This window comes from Molossus molossus, unplaced genomic scaffold, assembly GCF_014108415.1.
Source record: "Molossus molossus isolate mMolMol1 unplaced genomic scaffold, mMolMol1.p scaffold_m16_p_6, whole genome shotgun sequence".
Taxonomy (NCBI): domain Eukaryota; kingdom Metazoa; phylum Chordata; class Mammalia; order Chiroptera; family Molossidae; genus Molossus; species Molossus molossus.
Window position 1 is genome coordinate 67,292,650 of NW_023425399.1, and position 27,222 is coordinate 67,319,871.

Consider the following 27,222-nt stretch of genomic DNA (forward strand, 5'->3'; position numbering starts at 1 on the left):
CAGAAAAGATAAATTAAATTACTTGCTTGATAGCTATATTTTGTATTGTCATTATCACTTTCAGTAAGAGATAAATAACAATGTATATTATTGTAAATGAAACACCTTCCTTACTAATCTTTTCAACAGATTCAAGTAAGTCTATCGTAAATGGTTTTGGGGTCAGCCCGGGAGGTGGGCTGGAAGGTTTTCTCAAGCAAAGAAGTCTGATATGAACTGCCAAATATTTTAATGGTTTCCTAAAATTATCAGCATTTATAAGAGTACACTGTATAGTGAGTTGACACCATGAAATTAGCTTTGAATTTTCCTCAATGGAAAAGAGGAAATTATGATCAACTTTTTTTAAAAAAAAATGTATTTAACCATAATAAACCCCTAGCATCATCTGCCTACTCATTTCATTACTTATAGGAACAGTGTGCCTACATTTTTTTAAGTGCAATACAGCACAAGTATTCAAATACCCATCTCTCAAATTAAATACACTTTCTTGTCTACAGAGTAACACATTTTTTACTAAACTAAGAAGTCATAAATATTTGGGTGCCTGGAAATACATCTTGTCATAATTCACACTACCCTTTATTTTCTTGAAAAATTTAAATCTTTATATTTATTCATGAATTCCACCTGCAAGTCTCAAGAATTTATTTAGATAGTTTTTTCCAACTTGCCATAAAGCCTACAGAAAGGAACCTATTGCTTTAATTCTAGTGGAAAGATAAGTTTTAGCTTTTAGAGGCTTAGTGTCAATGACAGACTCCTGATGTTTGTTCACCACTAACACCTTTGTGACATTGGCCAATATACTTAACACAGAAATGTTCATGACAAAAGAACATGGGTCCAGTACTGCAAACTTAGGGATGTGAGAAAGTAGTAAGCATTTAACAAATATCTATTTAATAAATGATGGATCTACTATTTTATTTCTACTTTCTCACTCAAGATTGCTTCATAGATACTTTTCCCAAATGTATATAGCTTATCTATTTCAAATTTCAAATTATTTTATTTTATTAATAATATATCATTTTTAGCTTACTCACTTATAGTAAGGTAAAGGTCATTTCCACATCATTGAAGGCAGATTAAGAAACATATTTGTACACACAACTTTTTTTCCTTTTGAGTTGCATCTTGAGGGTTCTGATTCTGAAGTTGGAATTACTGGATCCCAGGCTGTGATCAATGTTCCGACTCTTATTGGCTACTGCATGGTTGTTCTCTAAGTATATTGCAATCATTTACAAGAATTTACAGGACTCCTTGCAACTCCTGCCAACAGATTTATTATTTTAATTGGTGTTTCCTAGTTCAGTAAATGTGAGATGGTACTCCATATTTGTTTAAATGTTTGTGGCCTTCATTGTCTGTGAGGCTGAATATTATTTTTAAATGCGTTATTTTAGTGTTCCTTTGTGTGAACTGCATTTTACTTTTGTCAAGTTGAGGGTAGGTATTATCTTAAGGGATTGAAATAGATATTTCTAATAAGCTTATGTTCATCATATGGATATAATTATTGTGATAAGTACAGCTCTTCTATTTTCATGTTAGTTCTCATTTTCATTGTCATACAGAATTATTTTATTTTATTAAATTAAAGTCATCAACAGAGTATAAGAGTCAAACAAATAAACTTTAGCTTCTCTCCAGAACTAAAATTCTCTCTCTCTCTCTCTCTCTCTCCCTCTCCTCCTCTCCCATTTTCTTTCTCTCCATGGTCCCATTAAGCTTTTATTGGTTACTTTCACATCATATGGAAATTTCTGTGGATGTCATGTGAGGGAACAGAAGCAGAAAGGGAAAGAAGGAATAGTGTGGATGTTCCTGTCTGTGCTGCTAGAGCACTTTCCCAAGATGGTCCTCATCAAATTATAAGGCCCATAGTCATTTGATTAATTTCTACCCTTCCCTGCTTCTTCCTGGTTATTTCTGTTTCCTCAGAGTTGCATAGTATTCTCTTTACTACTCACTTTAAGACAGGGATAATGACTTACATAGGTTAAATTTTATTTCTACAATATATACTAAAGCCTATTTTAATGAATTTTTAAATGTTGTAAACCGGCCCTGGCCGGTTTGGCTCAGTGGTTGGAGCATCGGCCTGCGGTACAGAGAGACCCGGGTTCGGTTCCCGCTAAGGGCACGTACTTCGGTTGCAGTTTGTCCCCGGCCCTGGTTGGTCGTGCGGGTGGCAGCCACTCGATGTGTCCCTTCACGTCGATGTTTCTCTCTCTCTCTCTTCCTCTCTCTCCCTCCCGCTCTATCTGAACAAAAAATGGAAAAATGTCCTCGGGTGAGGATAAAAAAAAAAAAAAAAAATGTTGTAAACCAAAATATGTAATTTATTCAACTTTACATGAGCTGTTTTAATGAGTTAAGGCCGCGCTGCTGCTTCTTGCCTAGGTAAAGGGCTAAAGAACTGTGAGGGTTCTGAAGAGATTAAAAATGGTCACTGTAATAACTTGGGACACCAAGGTTTCGACACCCACTCTGTTTTCAGCACCTGCCTGTAAATGTGTCATGTTGTCAGGCTTCATGGAGCACACTGAATAACCGAGCTGCCAAATAATTATCTTTGGAAGTAACTTAAATTACCATTCATGAAATCCTATTTATCTCACACAGTACCACACACAGAAAAACCAATGCAATAAAATTCACTGATACTTGAAAAATATTTAGATACTTATTCATCACATATGATCCTGGATTCTTTCAGCTTCTCTGTCTAGTGTGGCTTGGTCAAATAAATGACTTTTTTTAAATAGCATATGCCAAAATATAGAATTTTGCTCTATCTGAATTATTGAAGTAAGTAACAAATTTCAGTACCCATTAGCCTGATTTGTGGATGTATCAATCAGGACCAGCACAGGCAGCAGGAGGCACATGCAGATGTGAATTTTGGAAAATGCAATGCAAGGGAGTTTCCAGAAGCCAAAAGGAGTGCTGAGAACCAGAATGGTGGAAAGCCTTCACCACCCTTAGTCTGAAGCGGTGAGGGGCGTAAACAGTGTTAGCAGAGCCCATGTAGGAGGAAGGGACCATATGACAAGAACTGTGCTGGTAGCAGACATGGCCAGTGGCAGACACAAGGCACCTAGACAGGAAGCAAGTTTGGGGAAAATACCCCAGCCTCTCTCTTCTGCAGGTCTTCTGTCCTGATGATCGAAGCAAACCCAAGTCAGAGGGTCAGGCAGCCTGATGTGGTTCATAGGGGTAGACCCTCCCCCCAACTCCCTGGTCCTGAGAAAGCAAGGTAGAAAACGGATATGGGTACCTAATGGAGAATACATTAGCAGGATAGGATTCTGGTGCTCCCTTTGAGGAAATGGATGTTGGTAAACACATTCATTAGAATCAGTTACCTTTATCTTATTTTATTATTTTTTAAGAATCAATTATTTTCAAAATAGACCTGTTCTTGCATTACATGTTTCAAGATACATATTTAAGATCTTTCTATATTATTGAAATAGCAGGAACACAGAGAGAGAGGGTCTCATATTGGCAATCGTTTCATCACAGCTAACATGCAGCATCCACTTCTTGTAACTTACAACTACAATCAGGCAAAATCATAAGAACTCAAAAAGCACAAAAACTATAACATATCCACTTCACCCACCATATTTATTTATTTTTTCCTTTCTTTTAAATTTCAGTTTGGAGTCTTCTTTCTTGAAAAGTATCGCACGATTCCTGAAGGGATAAAAGGGTCATTCTATTAATTTTTGGGAAACAGCACCCTCCTCCACACAAGGCAACCATTGACTAGTACAGTGAGAGTCACCCAGTTTGCAGTCCAATTTTCTGAGTCATCGTCTCATGCTGGACTTAGTATTACATTCATTTTTTAATTCAAGTCAGCCTTCTCTTTGAAGCTCTATGCCTTGGGTTTTAATTTGCTACAGATTTCACTTTGAAGCAGATGAAATGCTTTGATACATATTTATTGATTAAAGTGCTGAAATTCCTTTGTGATAGGAAGAAGCATAAGTATTACTCACATTTATTGGACACCTATTATGTGGCAGAATCTTTTTATCTTTCTCTTTGTTCTTTATGCTTCATTTTATTTCACAAAGAAGCCTACAGTAACTTTTGTTAACAGGTAACAATCCTAACAATAGCCATATGCTGCAGATATATTAATTTCACTTTACAGACGAGGAAAAGAGGATCCAGAGACCTTCAGTAACTTTGTAAAACTATAAAATGAACCAAATGTTTAAGTTCAAATCTTCCCAGTAAATATTAGATGATCCGCAAATGTTAAACTCAACACCATGACAACAAAAATATACCTTGCCCCACATATTGAATGCTTTCAGATTACACCGGTCAGACGGGATGACGTTCTATTGCAACAGAGCCATTCCAGGGTTTTGGATCTGCCAGATGGGCAGACCCTGGGTGATCCTCAGAGACTGAATCCGGGAAATAAAGGCCCCACCTCTTTGCCAGTTTTTGCCATATCCCCACATCCAGTGGCATTGTGGATGGAGAACCTAAAGGCATGGTCCAGGTCAGAAACATGTTGGGGAAGCACTTATGAATTATTTTCTAGAATCATGTCCCTTAAGAGAGTTAATCTGAAATTTTCAAAGGCATTTATCATCTGTAAAAATAGCACAGCACTTCAGTTCTCAGATGCTGTATGATTACTCCATAAACTTAATAACAGCTTTTCAGGAAGAAAACCCTATCACATTAAATATATGAATCAGTTTCACATCCTGATTTCAGAATTTCTTTGAAATATTCAGAGAAAAGTACCAGTTAGAAATGAGGAGTTCCTTGTGACATAAGTTTCTTGAAGTAAACTTCCCCCCCTGTAGTCAGCTGTATCCAGATGACATTCTGAAAACACAAAGGAAGTGCTTATTTATTTTTTACTGTGCAGCTCTTAGGACCTGTTTAGACAGTGACTCGGTAAATGGGTCATGATGGGAGCTGGGGGTTCTCCCTGGTGGTTTAGCAGACCTGGATTAAAATGACGACCCTGAGGTTTAGAAGAGCTAAGGTGTGTGGGGCACTTGCCTGGCATGTGGTTGAGACTGTGGCTGTGTGTTTTCTACATGTCCTGGTGGTCTCAGCCACTCTGCCTGGGAGTTAAATAGTACACTACAAATAAAAAAATATTATATTCCTGATTTATCTCTCTGCCTAGTCTCAGGAATTCCAGAATCCTTTCCAGACTTGCTCTTCTCTGTTCACCAGCTTCTTTCTGGGGTAGGTAGGGCGTGTCGAGGGCATAGCATTCTTAGTTCCCCAGAGGTATCTGCCACCTCCCTTTTGGGACAGCCAGAGACTTCTCGGGGACACTTCCTGGCCCTGCTGAAACCCCAGCATCTGCGCTGCCAACCTCATGTCCCTCAGGGATCCCTGGAAAGTGCCTTTATTTTATTTATCTATTTATCTATTTTTAATACTCACCCGAGGATGTGTTTGTATTGATTTGAAACAGAGAGGAAGGCAGAGAGAGAGAAAGAAAGACCTCAATCAGTTGCCTCCTATATGCACTGCCGCTGGAGATCAAACTCGCAACCCAAGTATGTGCCCAGATGGGGAATCAAACCCACAACCCTTTGGTGAGCCACCCGGCCAGGCCCTGGAAAGTGCTTTTAGTTTGTACTTTTATGACAGCTCCTGTAATTCTATGGGACATTTAGGTTTTTATGAGGTTAAAAATTTTAAAGTGAAAACTACCCTTTAGATTATACTTACAGCTCAGTCACGAACTATTTGTGTAGAATCAATAAACCACTTAGCTACCTGGGACTCAGTTTCTCTCATCCTAAAATGAAGGCTGGAAGAGCTCACTCCTTTAGTCCTTTTTAGTACTAATATCCTTTGTGTGGAAACCATTTGGGCCTTTGCCAAAAAACACCAAGTTGCATTTGACGTATTTAGAAAACATTAGCTTTAGAATATACTTAAACATACACTGTTTAGCATTTTAAAAGTAAGCATCTGTTTAATGTTGGGAGAAGTTAAATTGTAGGCTCCAGATGTGATTCCATTCTCTATGGAAATATGTATTTAAATCACAGATCTCTAACCAGCCTTGAGGCAGCTGCGATTTCTGTCCTCTACTACCGTTTCCTTTACCTGTTTTCAACTCTCTGTGGGATGAAGTTTGTGAAGGTGTTCCAGCTTCTCTGTCTTTTCTGTGTTTAGCGCTTTTTGTAGCATGGTTTTATTTTATTATTATTTTTAAATGTTTTTTCTTTATTGATGTTAGAGAGAGAGGAAGGGAGAGGGAAAGAGAGAGAGAAACATCAAATGAGAGAGAACATTGATTGGCTGCCTCCTGCATGCCCCCAATGGGGATTTGGCCCACAACCTGGGCATGTGCTCTGACCAAGAATTGAACCAGCAACCTCTCGTTGCATGGGTTGATGCTCAACCACTGAACCACACTGGCTGGGCTGTAGCATGGTTTTATATCACAGCCTCTATTGCATTTCCTCTGATGTGTGAACAACATTTTAGTGACTATGGAGCCCCACTGCCTTAGGGATTTGATCTGAGAGCCAACCCTTTGGACTTGAGATTGCTGGAGGGCTTTCTATGAAGATATCATAGAGCAAAATTTTCTAGTTTGATGTGAAACTCATTCCAAGTCTTGATTCTTTTCCTTTTCCTTTTCTGTCTTTCATATGAAAGCCATAGGTGAAACCACATCTTAGTCTTTTAAAAAGTTACATTTTTTGTGTTTTGAAGACCGGAGTGGCATTTAATGAATGTCAGAGAGCTAAATTATGGAATGTGTGTGTGTGTGTGTGTGTGTGTGTGTGTGTGTGTGTGTAGGTGCGAGTAGGGGAATGGGGGTGCCATTCACTTTTTCAGCTAGTAGTAAATATATCTGTCTCTCATCTATTTTAGAGATTCAGAGTTTGTAACGTTTTTTGTTTGTTTGTTTGTTTTCAGCATTTCTTTATCCCACTTCCAAGTTTTATATGACCTCACTTATTTACATCAACAGAAAATTGTAACCTATTTACTCTTTCATTATTCTCTGGAGTCGGTAGCCTCTTAAAATTTAATTGGAGTGAATGCACTTGTAACTGAACCCATGAGAACTTTATGTTTAAACACTGTAGGGGTAAACCCACCAAAACTGAAAAGCCACCATGGTAAGATATCAAAAACCAAATGTCAGAAAACTAGATTCTACATAAGGAATGATAATAGTGAGTCTTACTTTTTATAGTAATAATGGCTGCCATTCATTATGCACTGGTTACATTCCAGACTCCATCTGCTGTATGTATATATATAAATAAAATAAAATAAAATAAAATAAAATAAAATAAAATAATATTTTTGTCCAGGTGGTTGTGTCACACCAAAAAGGCTTGATGGATTTTTCCAAATTTAGAGAGATCTGATTATAATTATTGACTAATTAGCTTCCACTCAGTTCACTCTCTGAGGTTAGTCACAGAAGTGGGCCTCATCCTCTAGAGGAGCAGAGGCTAAAGTGCTTGCTAATGTGGAGGGACTGACTATGCCAACAAGCAGGTGCTGAAAACACACACAATGGCTATAACAAGGAGCCCAGCATAACAATCACGAGCCAGGTGCTCCAAGTCAATTTCATTCATTTTAAGTTGAGTTGTTTCTCACATGGCAATTCTATGTGATGTGCTCAGAAGGGAGAGGAAGCAGGACGTTTTTAACAATAGGTAATAAATTGGGCAATGTGTGGATATGTATTTATACATGTATAAATCTATCCATGTGTATATGATGTGTCTATATTTATGTGTCCATATATATATATATATATATATATATATATATATCCATACATTCATGAACAAATGTATCGGCACACATATGTGTATCTATACATATGAGTATATATCTATGTATACCTATACCTATATATCTATTCATGCATGGGTGTTTGTTTCTATACATGCATGTATATTTATGCATTTAAATTGGAAATAATATTTCATGGCTCATAGATTATAGTGAGGGATATAAAAAATGTTGGCAATGCTCTGCCTTATAAGCAGCAAAAAGTATTATGATGATCATCACCTTTATCATCATCACTAATCCTTGCATCCCAAGGAAACTGTGAGAGTGAGACATTCCCCTCCAGTGATGTAGTAGGTCCAGGATTCCAGCCTAGGTCAGTCAGTGTTGTTGTCCAGAGGTATCTATTAGACTGGTAATATCTTTTATGCCTTTCTACACAATCTTGAAAGAATAAGTTATCAGTTCTGGTTATGACCCATACACAATGTCACACCATCATCACGGGTGAATGGGAGTAACTTGCACTGTTTTTGCACATCTCTAGTTGAGAACAGAAGAGTGGCCTGCCCTGGTGGTGGCATGAGCTTTGAGACTGGTGGACCTAATCTGGGCCTAGTTTTTGTTTATTGGTTGTTTGTTTTTCTTGCGTTTTTACATGATCTTAGGACCTCACATATACAAAACTAGACTATTAATAATCTTTGGTTAAGGATACACTCTCATCAATGTTATTTTATTATATAGTTATTATTTAGACATTTCAAATAATGCAATATGCACCTATGTGACCATCTCTCAAACAAAAGTAGGATTTTAACAGTAAACTTAATCTAACCATTGGACTATTCGCTCATTTCATCCAGTCTCCACCAACAATGACCTCATCCTGAGTCTCCTGTTTGTTATTCCTTTACATTTACATTTCTTTATATGCAAAGTTATTGCATTCATAAGTATTCTGAAAAGGAAACTTTTCATTAAAATTGTTTTTAACTTTCTAAAAAGGAGATAATGTATATAATCCTTTGAGACTAACTTTTTATTGGGAAGATTGCTCTATATTGTGATATGCTGCACTACATTTATTTTGTTCTGTTGTTTAATATTCTAATGTGTAACATATGTAGTTTATCTATACATTCTCTTGCTGATGGCCATTGGCCTGTTTTCGGGATTTTGCTGTTACAGGCAGAGCTTTTAGCATTGTTGAACACAGCTCTTCAGGCACATGTGCAAGAATGTCCCTTGGGCAGGAACAGAATTGCCAGATTGTAGGATGTGTGAATGTTCAACTCCAGGATATAGTACCAAATTGTTTCCCACAGTTGGTTGCCCCCATTTTCACTCTCATTGGTATGTGTATCCACAGTCTTTCAACACTTGGAATTGTTAGACTTTTTCATTTTTGCTCATTGAATGAGTGTAAAATGATGATCTCGTTGAGGATTTAATTTACATTTCTCTGACTACTAATGCTGCTGAACATCCCTTCTCATTCTTATTGGCATTATGTTTGTTCTGCCATGAAATGTATAGTCATGTCTTTTGATAACTTTTCTGTTGAGTCATTTGTGATTTTCTTATTAGTTTCTAGGAGATGTTGGGCAACTTACTTGATCATTTTGAGATCATTTCTGCATCTGTAAAAAGGGGGATGATAATACAATGTTCATAGGGTTGATTTTAGGGTTAAATTAATGTTTACATATGATACCGTAAATACTGGCATATGGCATAACAGACAATCAGAAAATGTAGGCCCCAGTCCTACTGGAGCTTCCTTTCAGTGGACTGGCTTTGTTAGAGTTTACCCCATTTGCTTAATGGAGACTCTGTTTATTGGTGTGGCCAGTGTGGTCTTGCTAATGTTGTGCTTTAGGGAATAAAGCAAGTTAAATAAACTCAGGCTCCCTTGGAGGAAATATAGGAAAGGAAAGTAGAAGGAAAGAGCTTCAGTCGGATCCTCAGCAAAATGAAGGGGAAAAATCAATATAATCATTACATTGATCTCAATAGCCCTCTCTGAAGCATATTTGAAGTGTGTATTAATATGACAATTGGGAAAACTAAGGATTTTAAAACTATGCATATACATGATTAAACGGAAAATTCAACACAATTTTCAATACGGGTGCCACTTTAGGCTTTCTGTCTGCCTGCGGCTGGGAACTGCTCCACAGCACTTTTTGGTGTTTTGCACAGTCATGCAGAGCAGCTACCCTGGGAACCAGGAAAAATATTAGGAGAAGAAGCTGAAGGACAGTGTAAAATGCTGTGCAGTTATTGCTTCCTGTTCCTGGTTTGCTTTTGAGTGTTAAATTCAAGAAGAATATCTGGATGTGATAGTAAAACGATTGCTCCCGCCACCCTGGATCTTTCTGTGTTTCACTGAGCATATTCCTGAGGGAATGGAAGCCGGAGAGTCAGCGCTCCGTTCACTTTGAGGTTGCTGCACTGCAGCATGCCATCTTTCATCTGCCTCTATCTGTGCTCAAAGTCCCTCTTAGGATTTGGAGGTAACATTTTTCTATTTCTAACATTAATATATACTTATAGAAGTGATCATTCTTAGTGATGATAACTGAATTTGATAAATATTCAAGCGAGTCCACACATACGTTCCCAGGGAAATGTGGAAATTATTCTTTAGTACGTGATGCCTCTTAAAATGTTTGTTCACTCATGCTATGCTAATTGTTCCCTAGTTTTTCTCTGGTTTAAAAGCCCTGCTTCTCAGTTTTTATGGGGGAAATCTGGAATTGAGAACAGATGGAGTTTAGCTTCAATGTCATCTCACCTTTCCCTTTGTCCTTCTCAGTTTACACCAGTCTGACCAATTTGTCAGAAATTCTTTGCTCTAAGGACACATGCGTAGACTTTGGAAACAGCTTTTGGTTGTGATGGCAATTTCCGTTTAAGAAGTAGTTAAGAGAAAAGTCAGAATGCTCTCCAAATGTCATGTATTCATGCTTAGGCTTTGCAATTCACAAATTGTCATTTGTTTTCCTCTGTGCCAGGAATTACACAGAAGAATAGTGAAATATAATTTTAATTTATTTTGTAAGAAATTGTAAATGCAACTTTATTAAAACATGGATGATACCTGGACCTCAAAGGGATGGAGTTGCCCATACACCAAGCCTAGGAGCCTGTTTCAGGCTAAAGAGTCTTATGGATGGCTCCCTCAGGGGCTTTTGTAGGCCTTTAATGATTGTTGGAAAAATGAATTTCAATAGAAATTGGTATTACAAGAGACTAATTAGCAAGGTATGTATACTGGCGCAGCTGTATACTCAGAGGTTTTTCTGTGGACTCCTGTTGGAATCTTTGAATCCTGTTATGTTTTTAACAAAGGGGATCTTAATGTTTTGGAAGGGGTTGTTTCCTGTCCAGGTCACCTGCCTCAGCCTGAGGGAAGTGGGGCTCTGGCTGAAAGGAAAGCTCACCCCTGGTTTGCTCATTTTTCTTACTTATTTTCTATTATGACAATAATTTTGAAAAACAATACTATTATCAGATTATCATATGACATTTTGAGTATTATTCCTATCTTTGTAGCATAGTATATTTTCTTTTAAATATCTAATTCTGAAATATTTCTCACAATTTTTTTGTATCCAGAAATTTTTGCAGAACTATACAAAAATGACTTGTTTTCAAGTCTGGGAGATGAAATACATGGCAGCTTTTGGTTTTGTTTTTGTTTTGGCAGAGAGGATTACTTATGAAGAGCAGCTGGGTGGGAAGGGCAGGCATTCTAAACTCTGGATATACTGACTCTGCGATGACGGAGGAGTTCTTTAGGATTTTTTAACCATAAGTGAAATACATTCAACATATTGGTAAATAACATTTTAAAAAATCTGATTCTAATATGAAGTTCATGTCCATGGTACATTCTTGTATCATGCTTAGAGAATTAGAGTAAATCAAATAAGTAAGGAATAAGAGTTGAGAGGAAAATTTGACTTTGTATTAGTCAACCTTGCTAACAGACATCATTTTAATATGAAAATAGTATTAATGTCATTAAAAGGTATATACATTAGGCAATTTTCCCCAAGAACCTGAATTAGCATTGTATTCCACTTACACTTATTGAAATTAGGTAGTTTAGTTTTTTACCTGAGTTGTCTAACATCATCTTGATTTTTAAAAAGCACAAGAAGCTATTTTTTATTATAAGTATTATATGAATAATGATTATAATAGGAATTCCCTGTAGGTTTGTTTCCTATGTGAGAGGAGAGTCCTGATGGGTACAGATTTAGAAAAGGAACATAGGAAATGGCTAGGGTGATGTAAAATATTGAGTTGCCTACTGGTCTTCACACCAGACCAGTGAAACAAATGTGTATAAGGCCTCCAAACAACCTAACAAAATTCCTTTCTTACTGGTTTTGTGTACAATATGGGCATATTTCATGTGGCGGATCCATACCATATCTTTAGCCTCAGTGGCTTCTGAAAATCCATAGTTATATCTCCTCCTTATAGTTATTAAGTTAATTATTCAAATCCTGCCTGGCCAATGTGGTTCAGTGATTGTGCATCAACCCAGGCACCAAGAGGTGTCTGGTTTGATTCCAGGTCAGGGCACATGCCCAGGTTGTGGGCCAAATTCCCACTGAGGGGCATGAAGGAGGCGGCCAAGTAATGTTCTATCTCTTGCTCCCTCTCCCTTCCTCTCTAACTAAAAAAAAAAAAAAAAAAAAATCAATGAAGAAAAATTTTTAATATTCAAATCCTATTTACTGGAGATATATAACTGCTTTTGAAACATTTTACTTAGTCAAAGTAACTTTTCTCCATACCTCATGTGTTTTTGCTTTTGTTTTTAAATGAAGGTGCTCTCTTCCTTGTGAGTTAGAAAATATAGTACCAGGTTTGGGATAATTTTTAGAATTTCATCTGTGTGGACAAATGGTGATACAGTAATTGTACAGTAACATGGTCAAAACTACTTCATCAATGTGCATTGTGGAGATGACATTCTCTGTTACACACATTGGACATGTCAGGATTTTAAATGTCACCTTTGGATTTAATGCAAGAAGTTCCTGACTGGCACTTTCTTGATTGTCCTTAGAAGTAATACTGTAGCCACAGAAACGTACTCCCAATCCCTGCTGCCACAAAAGTGAGCTCTCTCTTTCCCTCCTCTGTGCCCTCCCTCCTCCCAGCTCTTGCTACTCTGAACTCTCCCCATCTCTGGATGTCAGGACACACACCAGCAAAAAGTAGGGGGACAGCATAGGGTACCCTTCATTCCACTTGCATTTGCAAAATGGAGGACTAAGAACAAGAGGATTATCTTGCTCTAAAGCTCATTAGTTAAATAGAATAAATGGTTGAGGAAGTCAGGGCTAAAAGAATACATAGAAAAGCCCTGGCTGGTGTGGCTCAATTGGTTGAGCATTGATTGTCTTGTGTACTCAAAAGTCACGGGTTTGATTCCAGTAAGGACACATGCCCAGGTTTTGGGTTCAGCCCCCAGTCAGGGTACATACAGGAGGCAATCAATCAATGTTACTCTCTCACATACATGTTTCTCTCTCTACCTCTCCCTTCTCACTCTAAAATCAATAAAAATATTTTTTAAAAAAAGAATATGCAGAAAGGAAAAAGTAAAACCAGGGGAAGATGAGTATGATGGATGCATACCTTAATATCTGCAGCTGATAGAAGTAGGTTGCAGATTTGGCTCTCAGTTTCCTAGCAGTGAAAATGAAGAGGAAAATATGGTCAGTGACAGATCTGAAATATCTGTAAGATAAAGACCCAAAGTTTTCTAATACTACAACCTAAAAGAAGTTTCTTTCGTAGATGCTCTTAAAGTGTAATGTAAGGGACAATAACTTCACCTGCACCCTGTAACAGAAATAGTGAGACTCATATGATTATTGATTATTCCCTCATCAATATGTGCTCATTTACATGCTGCACAATCTAGACTGAGTAGAAGTGATTCTAAAGGAGCCAATGATTCTAAATACATAGTTCTATCCAAAAGTAAAATTCAGAAAATGTAGGGAAATAGTCCCAATATTCTTCAGGCAATTATGTTCATGAATATATTCCTCCCAACTGGGCTTTTGCTATTTTTGTTGTTTTTAATCCTCACCCAGAGATGTCTTTCCACTGATTTTTCAGATAGAATGAGGGAAGATGAAAGAGAGAGATAGAGAGAGACATCTATGTGAGAGAGACACATCAATTTGTTGCCTCCCGCATGACCCGACCAGGGCTGGGGATCAATCCTGCCACCAAGGTACATCCCCAGCCCTTGACTGGAAATCAAACCCACAACTATTCTGTCTGTGGGCCTACGCTCTAACCACTAAGCTAAACTGGCCAGGCCCCAATTAGACTTTTGATAAGAATTATTTAGCACAGAGTCTTGGTTTAGAATCTTTGACTAAACTGGGAGTTCAGTGTTTGGGAATTAATCCAGAAAGGATAGAATTAATTTTCTCTAAAGAGATTTAAGGACACAGTTATGAATGGATGACCATGGTGGCTTCACTCAGAGACAAACGAGGGAGACCCACAAGAAAGGATAAAGTTTGTCCTCCAAACATATTTCTGGATTTACTTCAAACCAACATAGAATGTGATTCTAACTCAGATTGCCTTACCTTTAAACCTTTAATTTGGAAAACTTAAAAATTTGGTCTGGGAGTGATGGAACCACCACATTGCCTAGAAATGAAATGGCATCAAAGCATATTGTGTTATGCCCACTGGAAAACAAGTCTCAAAATGCATCATGCTAAAATGCAATCAACTATCCGTGAGTTACAAATTCTTAGGGGCCTAGCGTTTGATACAGAACAGGGTGAAAAAAATAAATTCCAGAGGAGATGCTAAAATTTTGATAACACTCCTTCTCACTTCAGAAAAGATACAAGCAAACCTATAGAACATTTTGCATTCTTGTCTCTAAAGAATAATTTTTTAATAAGCAAGCCAATGTATTTGGAAATGGAATTTTATTTAACATTAAGTAATGGTTCAAAGAGAGGACATTTACAGCCAATGTGCATTTTTCATAACTCTTGGAATGCTTTCAAATGTATTCACAGCCACTTTTCACATAGTATATGACTTCAGAATGCCAGTTTTTCACTTTAACCTTTAAAGTGTGCCAGTGTAATAGAGAAGTCCATCTCAAAGCAATATACATAATTAAAATTCTCCATGTGTACTGGACTTACATTCAGAAAGGAAAAGTTTCTAAAAACTAGGCATTTGAGAAGAAAAAATACAGACTATTCAATACAATGAAACCTATTTTATTTCAAGGAGTACAAAGTTTGATTGAAAATGCTGATAAGGCTTGCTTTCCATAATGACTTTAGTCTGCTCCTTAACCTCTGACATCTCTTGCCACATCTCAGTTGCTAGGCAACAGTAGAGAAATAAAACCTGTGTGAGTAAAGACAGTTCCCAACATAAGAGTGGATTGTATTCCAGAAGCTGGTGAGCCACTTACTTAGAATTTTAAATACATTTTTTTCATGTTAAAAATATGATCAGTGGTAGTTCAATACCCAAGCCAGTCACTATAAACCTATTTAACTCAGTCTTCTTGAAGTATAGAAAAGCAGCACCTTTCCTATCCAGATTGAATAATTTGATGATGCTCTTCTCCAAAGTGCCAAGTTTTAGGAAATTAGAAAATGCCACTGCAAAATAAATGTTACAAAGCCCTTGATTTTAGAACATGGGCTTCTTAGTCATAGGAACAGTTAGAGGAAGCCACAGTCCATGTGGTCTCACTTTAAATACAATTATAACATCTCACTATTTGAGCTGAAGGGTGAGAAAGGAAAGTATAAGGAGGCACACAGACAAAAGTAAGAGGTGATTGGTGACAATCTGGAGCAGATATGGAAACTCTTAGACAATTTAAAGCACAACCATCTATTGCCTTTTACAATAGGGCCATTAGCCCCATCCACCACTAGACATCCTGCACTACATTATGCCTCCTTATAAAAATGACAAACTATCCCATAACCAACAAAGTGATGCTCCTTTATTGTGAATTTTTAGAAAGCTTGAATCATAAATGATGAACAAGCAAAAGAAAATGGCACTAGCTACAAGTGTTTTAGGGGTATGTCTCAAGCAAAGTTTGTCTTAGAGTAACAAAAACCTGAGAGTTTTGTATAGCTGAACTTGACTGTAAAAATACCACAGTTTAATTATACCTATGATTTGTAGGATGTTGCTGTGAGAAAATATATTATGAATTCCAAGAGGCATCAGATAAACATCCACCACTCTGTGGCATTGAATGTTAGGTCCAGAAAGCTGTCAGTTCTTGGAAAACTTACAGAGAAAAGGAAGGAATGTTTTCACCTCTGTAAAAGAGAAATACACATCTCTAGGTTAGTCATCAGGATGTTATGAATTATGTAGGAAAATGCATTTGCCCCTACGGAGGCCAAGAATGGGCTTCTCCTTCTCATACCTGCCTCTTATCCCTCGGGTGGGCTGCTCACTCACAAGGGAGGCATCTCTAATTTGAGGACTATTTTATACACTACACCTCACAAACATTTTAATCTAATTGGACCCTGCTGACTCTTAATTGCTATTTTGGTCATATACACAGCAGTGACAGTAATTCTGAATTAAAAGTGACTGATTGACATTAGGCATTGGATTGACTTCATACAGTCTGTCCCAATATTTACTAAAAATACTAGAGGCAGCAGACTAACTAAAAACATTATGTTTACTAAAGTGGAGCCTGCTATTATTTTGTTTCATTATTTCTTCCTTTACTTGCCTTTATGTCTACAAGACTAATTTTGAGTATCCCTCTTCCAGATAACTGAAAATTGTTCTACAATGCTATGCAGTCCTGTTGAAAGGAAATGTTGCCCAATAAAATCTACAGATTATAACCAAGATACATTTTGTAAAAGTGTCTTTATGGAAATGTTCCTTAGGAGATTCTGTAACAAGCACTACATTTGATCTTTAAACAGTTCCTCAAGTTTAAATGATTGAAAGTCTTGGTTTTCATTTCCTAATTTTCAGCTTGACTTTCTTATACAATTCCTTGAATTTAAAGCAAGTTAGGGCTATGTTGGGGCTCTGTTAAGTGTCTGATAAGAGGTGGTTCACACACAACATATTCAATAACATCTACTTTGGAAATTCAGGGATCTGAAAATAAGAACTCTTTAAGATCAAAATATTTAACATGATTCCTCCATGAGAGTGTCTGCGAATGTTTTGAATATATACTGCTAGGAAGATACCTTGGGAAAGGTTACTGCACCTTCCTTAGTCTCTCCTGTTGACAAATAATCAGTATCAACCACAGATGTTTCACATTTAAATTAGGGCTTGAGTATACCCTGGGGTGGGCAGGGCAGCTAGCAAATATGGCTATACCTCTGGGAAATCTAGATCCATATTTCACACTTAATGTTTCAAAAACATTCTTCAAATATGTCAACATATTTGCTTTCTCTCATACTTGGCTTCTTAAAAAATCATCCAGAGGAATTGGTAGAAACCATATAGTGGAGAGAGAAGGGAAGCCCTTGGATATGGAGGGGCTGGTACTCCACTGAGGATCAATGGTCTTCACACTTTTTGCTTATGCACTACCTAAAAAACCTTTGAAAAACTACACACCCCAAGCACACTTTCAAGTTCACATCTATCATCTTTACTTTAAATTTAAATGATTATACAGCATGTACTTTTAGATATCGTGCATATGTTATGCTTTTTATAATCAAACAAGTACATCACTCTTTTATATGTATCTTGCATATTGTCGCCATTTGCTGTCTGTCACCATCTATCACAAATACAGAAACAAACTTTCCTTTTAAAGACGTTTTGCATCATTTCTTTTTCTCAAACTTGTATTTTCATTCCACTTCTTTACAGAATATTACCCTAATACAATATTTTTATGCTTGAAAGTATGTTATTGATTATCACAATTCTCTGTAACAGAATGGTTATAGAAATTGAAATTTTAACTTCATTTATTATTTTATGTAACCATAGCATTCTAATTTCTTAAAATATTTTCTGCATTAACTGATTATTATAATTATTAGTAGTACACACTTTGATCTAAACAACACAACTATATTGCAAACTATGAAAAGTATTAAACATAAAAAAATGTTATTGGAAATCTATCTTTTAATAAGATAGGCAGAGCATCATTTACATTTTTCATGTGTCTTTGGGCAAGTATTATGTATTGCTAAAATGACATGTGGGTCAGCAACATCTTCCCTCTCCCCACCCTCTGTTTCTTCTTCTCTTTCTCCATGTCTTATAGAAGCACAAACAAAATTGTTGAAATACAAAAGTAGATGTAAATGGACGGATTACCATATTATAGCAAACAATCCCCCAAATCTTGAAATTAATCTAATAGCTACTTCATCTGTTCTTCAATTTGGTTGAAAGAAAAATGATAATTTACCTGAGTTGCAAAGTTTGTTAATTAGTCACTGAAGTAATTCCAATTGTTGAAGAAATTTACTTTGTCAATCTTGTATATAGTCCCTTTCTGCATGATAGAGGTTTACTTTTCTGGGACAATGCACTGTATAGATTAAGCATGGGGACCGTTTGCCTTTGTATTGTCTAGTGGGCAGAAGGGATTTTGAAATAGGAGGTAAGGAAGGAGAACATCAGATGGCAATCACTTTCTCAGGCAAATCAGTTTTAAGATCGAAAGTTGAGAACATTAAAACTAGACAAATGCCAGCATACTTCTTTAAAAAAATTTGTGTATTCTCAAAGGTATCCATACTAGTCCAGTTTGAAGACCATTATAGTAGATAATAAATATTTTGCTATATGGTTGTTCATTTAAGGGAAAATTTCTGATTATGAATTTAGTTGCCCTACAGATGTTATCATTATTCGAAAAAGAAATCAACTCTATTAAGTAGAGTTATGATGAACTCTAGGTAGAGTTCTCCCACTAGACAAGTAACATATCTACTGTTAAGCCTTAAACAACACAGGGGTTAAGGGTTGACTGACAGGTTGACTGTTCATTATCACTATTGTCAATATTGTGTCCATCATCACTATTGCCATTGTTAACATTGATTGGGTTCCTACAATGTACCAGATATTTTACTCTCTTTATATAACTTATTATATATAATCATTATTTCTAGTTCTACGAGATAGGTACCCTGCCTCATCCCCTATTTATTCATGAAGAACCTGAGCCTTAGTGAGATTAAGTAACTTGCCCAAGGTCACAAAGATTGGTTGAGTGAGGAATGGAGCCAGGTCATATGTCTAATTTTTCTTTTATCTAAACTAGTTATAATCTCTATTTTCATTGTTTAACTTTTGTTCATCCTTCAAGATGCAACTCTGTCTGGATACAGAGCAGCTAAGCAATTTTTTTTTTACTCTATTTACTTAATGTTTTATATTGAAATAATTTTGGACTTAACAGAAGAGTTGTAAATGTAGTAGAGAGTTCCCATATATCTCATACCCAGTTATCCCAGTGTTAACAATTTACATACAGATTGTACAATAATAAAACTAAGAAATTAAAAAGCTAAACAAAACTAAGAAATAGGCACTGGTACAATACTATTTACTAAACTACAAACTGTGTCCAGATTTTGCAATTTTTTCACTAATGTCCTTTTTCTGTTCCAAGATCCAGTCCAGGATCCTACATTGCACATTAATTGACTTATTGGGATCTCTCTAGTCTCCTCTAATCTAGTCTCCTCTAATATTGACACTTTCAAAGAGTAACTCATGGAAATATTTTGTAGAATGTCCCTCAGTTTGGGTTGGTCTCATGCTGTCCCATAATAGATTGAGGTGATGTATTTTGGGAAAGAATCTACATAAATGATGTGCCATCTTAGTGCATCATGTCAGGGTGCACTTGACATATATGTGACTTATTGCTGATGATGATACTAACTTTCATTACTTGGTTAAGGTGGTTCTGCTGGGTTTCTCTACTGTAGGGTTAACATATATCACTTTACAATTAAGAAATATTTGGGGAAATATAGTTAGAAACTTAAACTTTTACCCACTAATGTTAGCATCATCTATGGATTATGCTGGCAGAAATTACTCCTGTGGTTTTCTAATAGCGATTTTTCTATTTCCTTCATTTCATCCTACAATTATTAGTTGGAATATTTATTTATTTGTTTATTTATTTATCTATTTATTTATGTATTCAGTCATTCATTTATAGCACTATGGACACATGGATATTTATTCTTGGGGTTATACTCGAATACTATCCTTTTTATTTTTTTGCTCAAATTGTTTCAATCTTGGCCATTCGGAGTTCTTTCAGATTGGCTCTTGTGTGTTTTCTCTCTCTCTCTTTTTAATTTATTTATTTTAGAGAGAGAAGAAGGAACAGAGAGAAAGAAACATTTATTTGTTGTTCCACTTATCCATGAATTCATTGCTTGATTCTTGTATGTGCCCAGACAAGGGATCAAACCCAAAACGTTGGCATATGGAGAAGATGCTCTAATCAACTGAGCCACCCAGCCAGGGTTCCTGTGTTTTTATGCCCCTTCTTCTTTTTTTTTTTTTTAAATACTTCTTTATTTTATGGTACCACAGGATGCTACAAGTTCAGCAAATGAAGAAAAAAAATTTTTAATTAAACTATTTAAAAGATAAGCTAATTAAACTATTAAGTATAACAACTATATATTATACTTAAATATTAAAGTTCCTCATTGGACATCTCATTCAGTCCATTACTAACTTTTTGGAAGCTTGGCACTTCTTAGAAAGAATTTGCCTTGTATAGCCATAAGAAAACCACAGAAAATAGGAAGTTCTTTGTTCTCTCCCTCCACCCCCACACCCCCAATATAAAGCCTTGGAAATTGCTATGTAAAGTATGGAATGTAACATTCAAGTCGCATAACAACGTTTGCCATTGCCATTTAATTTTCTTTCAATAAATATGCAAATGTTCCCCTTCCTGATCAATGTACCTGAACAAATGTAGATTTTCAGAGTGATGTAGCAGGCATCCTGCAGTGTTCTCTAGAACTTTTAGGATCTGCAGGCTTAATTCTCCTATTTAAATGAACTTGTACTTTACCCCAGGCTTTGACATTGCTTAGTAACCAGTTGTCTTTTCCTACAGAATGGGTTAAATTTGAAAAAGTTAAAATTAAAAAGTTACTCTTATCAGGTAGATTGTGTTGCCAAAATTGTAGTCTTTCTGCATGTTCCTTTGAAGGAGCATTTTCTTAAAAACTAATTTTAAGGAATTAGTCACTGAATCTAGATTAGCGTGGATTGTAGTTGTTCTCCATCCATCACTCATCAGACGATTGCTATGCCATTAATCAAGGAAACCCATCTAATTTTAGGTTTAGCTTTAATCAACCCTTGTGCTATTTCCATTTTTATATCACCTTTTTATACAAACACTTTAGATTACTTTCAGCATTTATGTAACTCAGAGTTGCAGAAAAAGCTAATCCAGCACACAGACATGTAGGGAAAGGAGCATATTAGGCAAAATCACTGGAGGTACATATAGTTTTTGTATTTGGATAATATCATAGTGTTTGAGCCAAAATGCAAAATAAGATGAAAGAAAAATCAACATGTTGGTAGTGAAATGGCATCAGGTGTTAGACCAGTAGAGTCAGACTGGACCTTGGTTCAGCAACCTCAGTACTTGCCTTCTGGCTAAGAAAGAATTCAGAGTCAAGACTCAAACTAGAAGAGAAAGTTTATTTAAAAATCCACAGAGGTAGAAGGTGTGGGCTGTAGAGAAAAAGGGCTTATAAAACAAGTTGTAGAATCAAAAGAAGGGCTCTTGCAGCTTAGGAGAGAGAGAGAGGCAAGGAAAACACACCTGGGGGTAGGGGGTGGGGAAAGGCAGGGGGCATGCTTGAGAATAGCAGCACTGGGTCCTCCAGCTTGAGGGTATTTATTTGGAGGTCTCAGGGGAGAATCCCAATAGAATATGCATTAGCTTTTCAGGAGTGTCCTTTCAGAGTTGTGGTTTCTACTGATTGGTTGGTACCAGGGTAGGGGTCATTAGTCAATGCAGCTGATCCTGATGTCAGCCATGGCATTGCTTGTCTGGCTTTGCTGCTTTTCTGGTCTTGGAGCTGAAATACAATTGAGGCATAGATGTATTTGATGTGGATCAGAACCTCATTGTCCTGGGGCTTAATGCCTAAGGGATATTCTCTGACCCCCTTTTTGTTTCCCCTGTACAGGGGTCTAACCTGAATGACTAGCAACATGCTGGGGGAGGAAAGGTCAGGGAGGGTTCAAACTACATTACCAGTGATATGAAAGATCAGGGGTCTAAACCATAAGACCAATGATATGCTAGGGGAGAAAAGGTTATCCTGGAGGTGAGGCCCTTATTTTCCCAATGTTGCCTGTTGCTAGGCACCCAGGACTTTCTGACCTGGTGACCTTCTATACCTGGCCTATCACTCTCACTTTGCTCTGTCTAACTGCCTAACATAACCAAGCAATATAAAGGCAGACTAAATAACATCTTTATGTTTTAAAGTGCACAAAGGTAAAATTTCAAATATAACAACTAAGAACATGGTGATGGGTAAGACTAGAGTGGGGGTGAGTGGGTGAGAGGGTGAGTGAGTACAAGAGAGAGTAGGAGTGGGTGTGAGTTTGGATGAGCATCTGAGCAGTAGTGTGGAACTTAGGTCAGACGGTTCTGGCACTGTGGAGTGGGGATCAGCTGGCTACCGTGTGCACTGTTTGGCAAGGTGCTATATCCCACTTGGAGCTAGAAGGCCGTGCCATTTTGGAAGATCCATTGGGTCCTCCTTAGGAGGAGGCAGCAGGGAGAGGCTAGGGCCCAGCACCCCATGGCTATAAGTGCACCTTGTACCACCAAGCCAGCGGCCACTGCTGTGCCCAGCCAGCTAACAGAAGCTGTGCCACCAAGGCACCAGTGCCCTGAAGCAACAGTGGGGCTCAGGGAGCTGAGCCCTGTACCCAGTGGCAGCAACAGTGGTGCCTAGGGAGCTGAGCTCCACTAAGCAGCAGCAGTAGCTCAGGACCCATGTGCCCCAGCAGTGCAGCAGCCAGAACCAAGCACCCCATGATGACACATGAACGCAAGCCACCAGTCATCAATCCTTCTGGACCCACAGCAGATGAGAGGTGCCAGCCTCAATGGCCATGCACTAGTCCAGAGCCACTGAACCCACAGACCTCACAGCAACCAAGAGCCACCTGCCCTGCCACTGCAGCTGCCTCTGAGAGCCACCATCACCCTCAGATGACTGGTTGGATCTGAGATCTGGCCTTGGCACAGCCTGATGCCCCTGGATGTACCAACCTGACAGCACAACCCAGGGTGCCTCAAACTACCAGACTGTTAAAACAAAAAACAACCACCAAATGAAAGAAAAGGAGGTATCACCAGAAAAGGAAATAAATGAAATGGAGGCAAGCAGTTTGTCAGATAAAGAATTCAAAGTAGCCCTGGCCGGTTTGACTCAGCGGTTAGAGCATTGGCCTGCGGTCTTGAGAGACCCGGGTTTGGTTCCCGCTAAGGGCACGTACCTTGGTTGCAGTTTGTCCCCGGCCCTGGTTGGGTCGTGTGGGTGGCGACCACTCGATGTGTCCCTTTCACATCGATGTTTCTCTCTCTCTCTCTCTCTCCCCCTCCCACTCTATCTGAACAAAATATCAAAAAATATCCTCGGGTGAGGATAAAAAAAAAAAAAAAAAAATTAAAAAAAAAAGAATTCAAAGTAATGGTAGTAAGGGTCCTCAAACAACTTAGTGAGAATTATAAGCAACTTAATGACAACCATAAAGAACTCAGTAGGGCCCTAGCCAGTTTTGCTCAGTGGTTAGAACATCGACCTGCCGTCCAGAGAGTCCCCGGTTTGTTTCCTGGTAAGGGCACATACCTCGGTTGCAGTTTGTCCCCAGCCATGGTTGGTCGTGCGGGTGGCAGCCACTCGATGTGTCCCTTTCACATAGATGTTTCTCTCTCTCTCTCTCTCTCTGTCCCTCTCTCTCCCTCCCATTCTACCTGAACAAAAAATGGAAAATGTCCTCGAGTGAGGATAAACAACAACAACAACAACAACAACAACAACAACAACAACAAAAACTCAGTGGGAGCTTGAAAAAAGAAACTATTAATAAGAATCAAGTGGAAATGAAGAATGACATAGCTGAATTAAAGAACACCTTGGAAGGATTCAACAGTAGATTAAAAGAAGCTGAGGACCAAATCAGCAAAATAGAAGACAAGTTAGAAAAAAACACCCAATTAGAGCAGCAAATGGGGGAAAAAATTAAAAAGCAGGAGGAGAATCTAAGGGACCATTGGGACAATATGAAATGCAACAACATTTGCATCAGAGAGGTACCAGAAGGAGAAGAATCAGAGAAAGGAATAGAGAATCTGTTTGAGGAAATAATGACAAAAAACTTCCTTAACCTTGTGAAGGAAAAAGTGACACAAGTCCAGGAAATACAGAGAGTTCCACTAAGATGAACCTGAAAAGGCCCGCACCTAGACACGTTATAATTAAAATGGAAGACATCAAGAACAAAGAAAGAATCTTAAAGGCAGCAAGAGAAAGATAGAAAGTTACCTACAAAGATGCTCCCATTAGACTGTCAGCTGATTTCTCAATAGAAAACTGCAGGCCAGAAGTGGCATAAAATATGCAAAGTAATGAAAAGCGAGGGGCTGAATCCAAGACTACTCAATCCAACAAGGCTATCATTCAAAATTGAAGGTGAAAGAAAGAACTTCACAGACAAAAAAAGGCTAAAGGAGTTTATTACCACCAAACCACCACTGTAAGAAATGCTAAATGGGCAGTTATAAGAAGAAGAAAAAGAAAGAGAGAGAGAGAGAGAGAGAGAAGAACACAGGCATAAAGAATAAAAATGACAGCAAATAAGTAACTATAAATAATAACTTTAAATGTAAATGGCTTAAATGCTCCAATCAAAACACATAGGGTAGCTGACTGGATAAGAAAACATGACCCATATATATGCTGTCTACTAAAGACCCACCTCAGAACAGAAGATTCACACAGGATGAAAGTGAAGAGATGGAAGAAAATTTTCGAAGCAAATTAAAATGAAAAAAAGCTGAGATAGCAATACTTATATCTGACAAAGTAGACTTCAAAATGAAGGCCATAATAAGAGACAAAGAAGGATACTACATAATAATATAAGGATCAATCCAACAAAAGGATTATCCTGATAAACATATCATTAAACCTGATAAACATATGTACCCAATATAGGAGCACCAAAATATATTTAAAAACTACTGGAGAACTTTAAGGGAGAGATTAACAGCAATACAATTATAGTAGGGGACTTTAACACCCCACAGACATCACTGGATAGATCTTCTAGACAAATAATCAACAAGGAAACAAAGACCCTAAATGACATACTAAACCAGATGGGTTTAATTGATATTTACAGAACATTTCACCCCAAAGCTGCAGAATATACATTGTCTCAAGTACACATGGGACATTCTCAAAGATAGACCACATGTTAAGACACAAAGTAAGTCTTTACAAGGTCAAGAAGATTAAAATTATATTAAGCATCTTTTCAGATCACGATGGCATGAAACTGGAAATCAATTACAATAAAAACACTCAAAATCATTCAAACACACGGAGGCTAAATTGCATATTGTTAAACAATGGATGCATTATCAAGGAGGTCAAGGAAGACATCAAAAACTTCCTGGAAACAAATGAAAATGAACACACAACAAAAATCTATGGGACACAGTGAAAGCAGTCCTGAAAGGGATGTTCATAGCATTATAGGCCTACCTCAAGAAACAAGAAAATTTTCTAAGAAATTATATAACCCTAGAACTTAAAGAATTAGAAAGAGAACAAAAAGAAAAGCACAGAGTTAGTAGAAGGGAAGGAATAATAAAAATCAGAGCAAACATGAATGACATGGAGACTAAAAAACAATACAAAGATTGATGAAACCAAGAGCTGGTTCTCTGAAAAAATAAACACAATCAATCATCCTTTACTCAGACTCAACAAGAAACAGAGAGAGGACCCAAATAAATAAAATCAGAAATGAAAGAGATGAAATAACAACTGATACCACAGAAATACAAAGGATTATAAGAAAATACTATGAACAGTTATATACCAACAAACTGTACAACATAAGCGACATGAACAAATTCCTAGAATCATACAAGTTTCCAAAACTCAAAAGGGAAGAGTCAGAAACCTGAACAATCCAGTAACAACTAAGGACACTGAAGCTGCAATCAATAAACTCCCAGCAAACAAAAGTTCTGGTTTGGACAGATTCACCAGGGAGTTTTACCAAACATTCAAAGAAGAACTAACACTTATTCTCCTCCAACTACTCCAAGAAATTCAAGAGGAAGAAAGATTTCCAAGCTCTTTTTATGAAGCTGGCATAATCTTAATTCCAAAATCAGAAAAAGACACTACAAAGAAAGAAAATTGCAGGCCAATATCCTGATGAATATAGATGCCACAATATCAGCAAATCAGATCCAGCAATATATTATAAAAATTATTCACTATGACCAAGTGGTATTTATCCCAAGGATGCAAGGCTGGTACAATATTTGCATATCAATAAATGTGATACACTACATAAACAAAATGAAAGATAAAAATTATATGATCATATCAATAGATGCTGAAAAAGCATTTGACAAAATCCAGCACCTATTTTTTTTATAAAGCTCTCAGCAAAGTGGGAATAGAGGGATCATACCTCAACATAATAAAGTCCATATATGACAAGTCTACAGCCAATATCATACTCAATGGTCAAACACTAAACATATATATTTTAAGAACAGGAACAGGACACAGATGCCTGCTCTTGCCACTCTTATTCAACATAGTACTGGAAGTCTTAGCCACAGTGATCACACAAGAAAAAACAATAAAGGGCAGCCAAAGCTTATTATTCACAGATGACATGGTATTTTACATAGAAAACCATAAAGATTCCATCAAAAATCTAATAAATTTAATAAATGAATTCAGAAAAGAAGCAGGATATAAAATTATATCCAGAAATTGAAGGCATTTTAATACACCAATAATGAGCACTCAGAAACTAAAACAAAATCTCATTTACCATTATAACAAAATAATTAAGATACCCAGGAATAAACTACAGGACACTGAGAAAAGAAATAGAAGAAGACATAAAAAAATGGAAGCATATACCATATTCATGAATTGGAAGAATCATTGTCATTAAAATGTTTATACTACTCAAAGCAATATATAGATTCAGTGCAATCCTTGTTAAAATAGCTACAGCATAGTTCACAGAGCTAGAACCAAAAATTTTGAAAGTTTATATGGAACCAGAAAACACTCTGAA

General features: G+C 37.2%; 1 protein-coding gene across 1 annotated transcript in view; it reads left to right on the forward strand.

Annotated features, from left to right (window-relative positions):
• The first annotated feature begins 9,989 nt into the window (after positions 1–9,989).
• Positions 9,990–27,222, forward strand: part of EPB41L3 (erythrocyte membrane protein band 4.1 like 3) — a 198,706-nt gene continuing 181,473 nt past the window's right edge. The window contains exon 1 of the mRNA XM_036244576.1: positions 9,990–10,307. Coding sequence (XP_036100469.1) covers positions 10,253–10,307 — 55 coding nt within the window. The 5' untranslated portion in view covers positions 9,990–10,252. The remainder of the gene's footprint in view (positions 10,308–27,222) is intronic.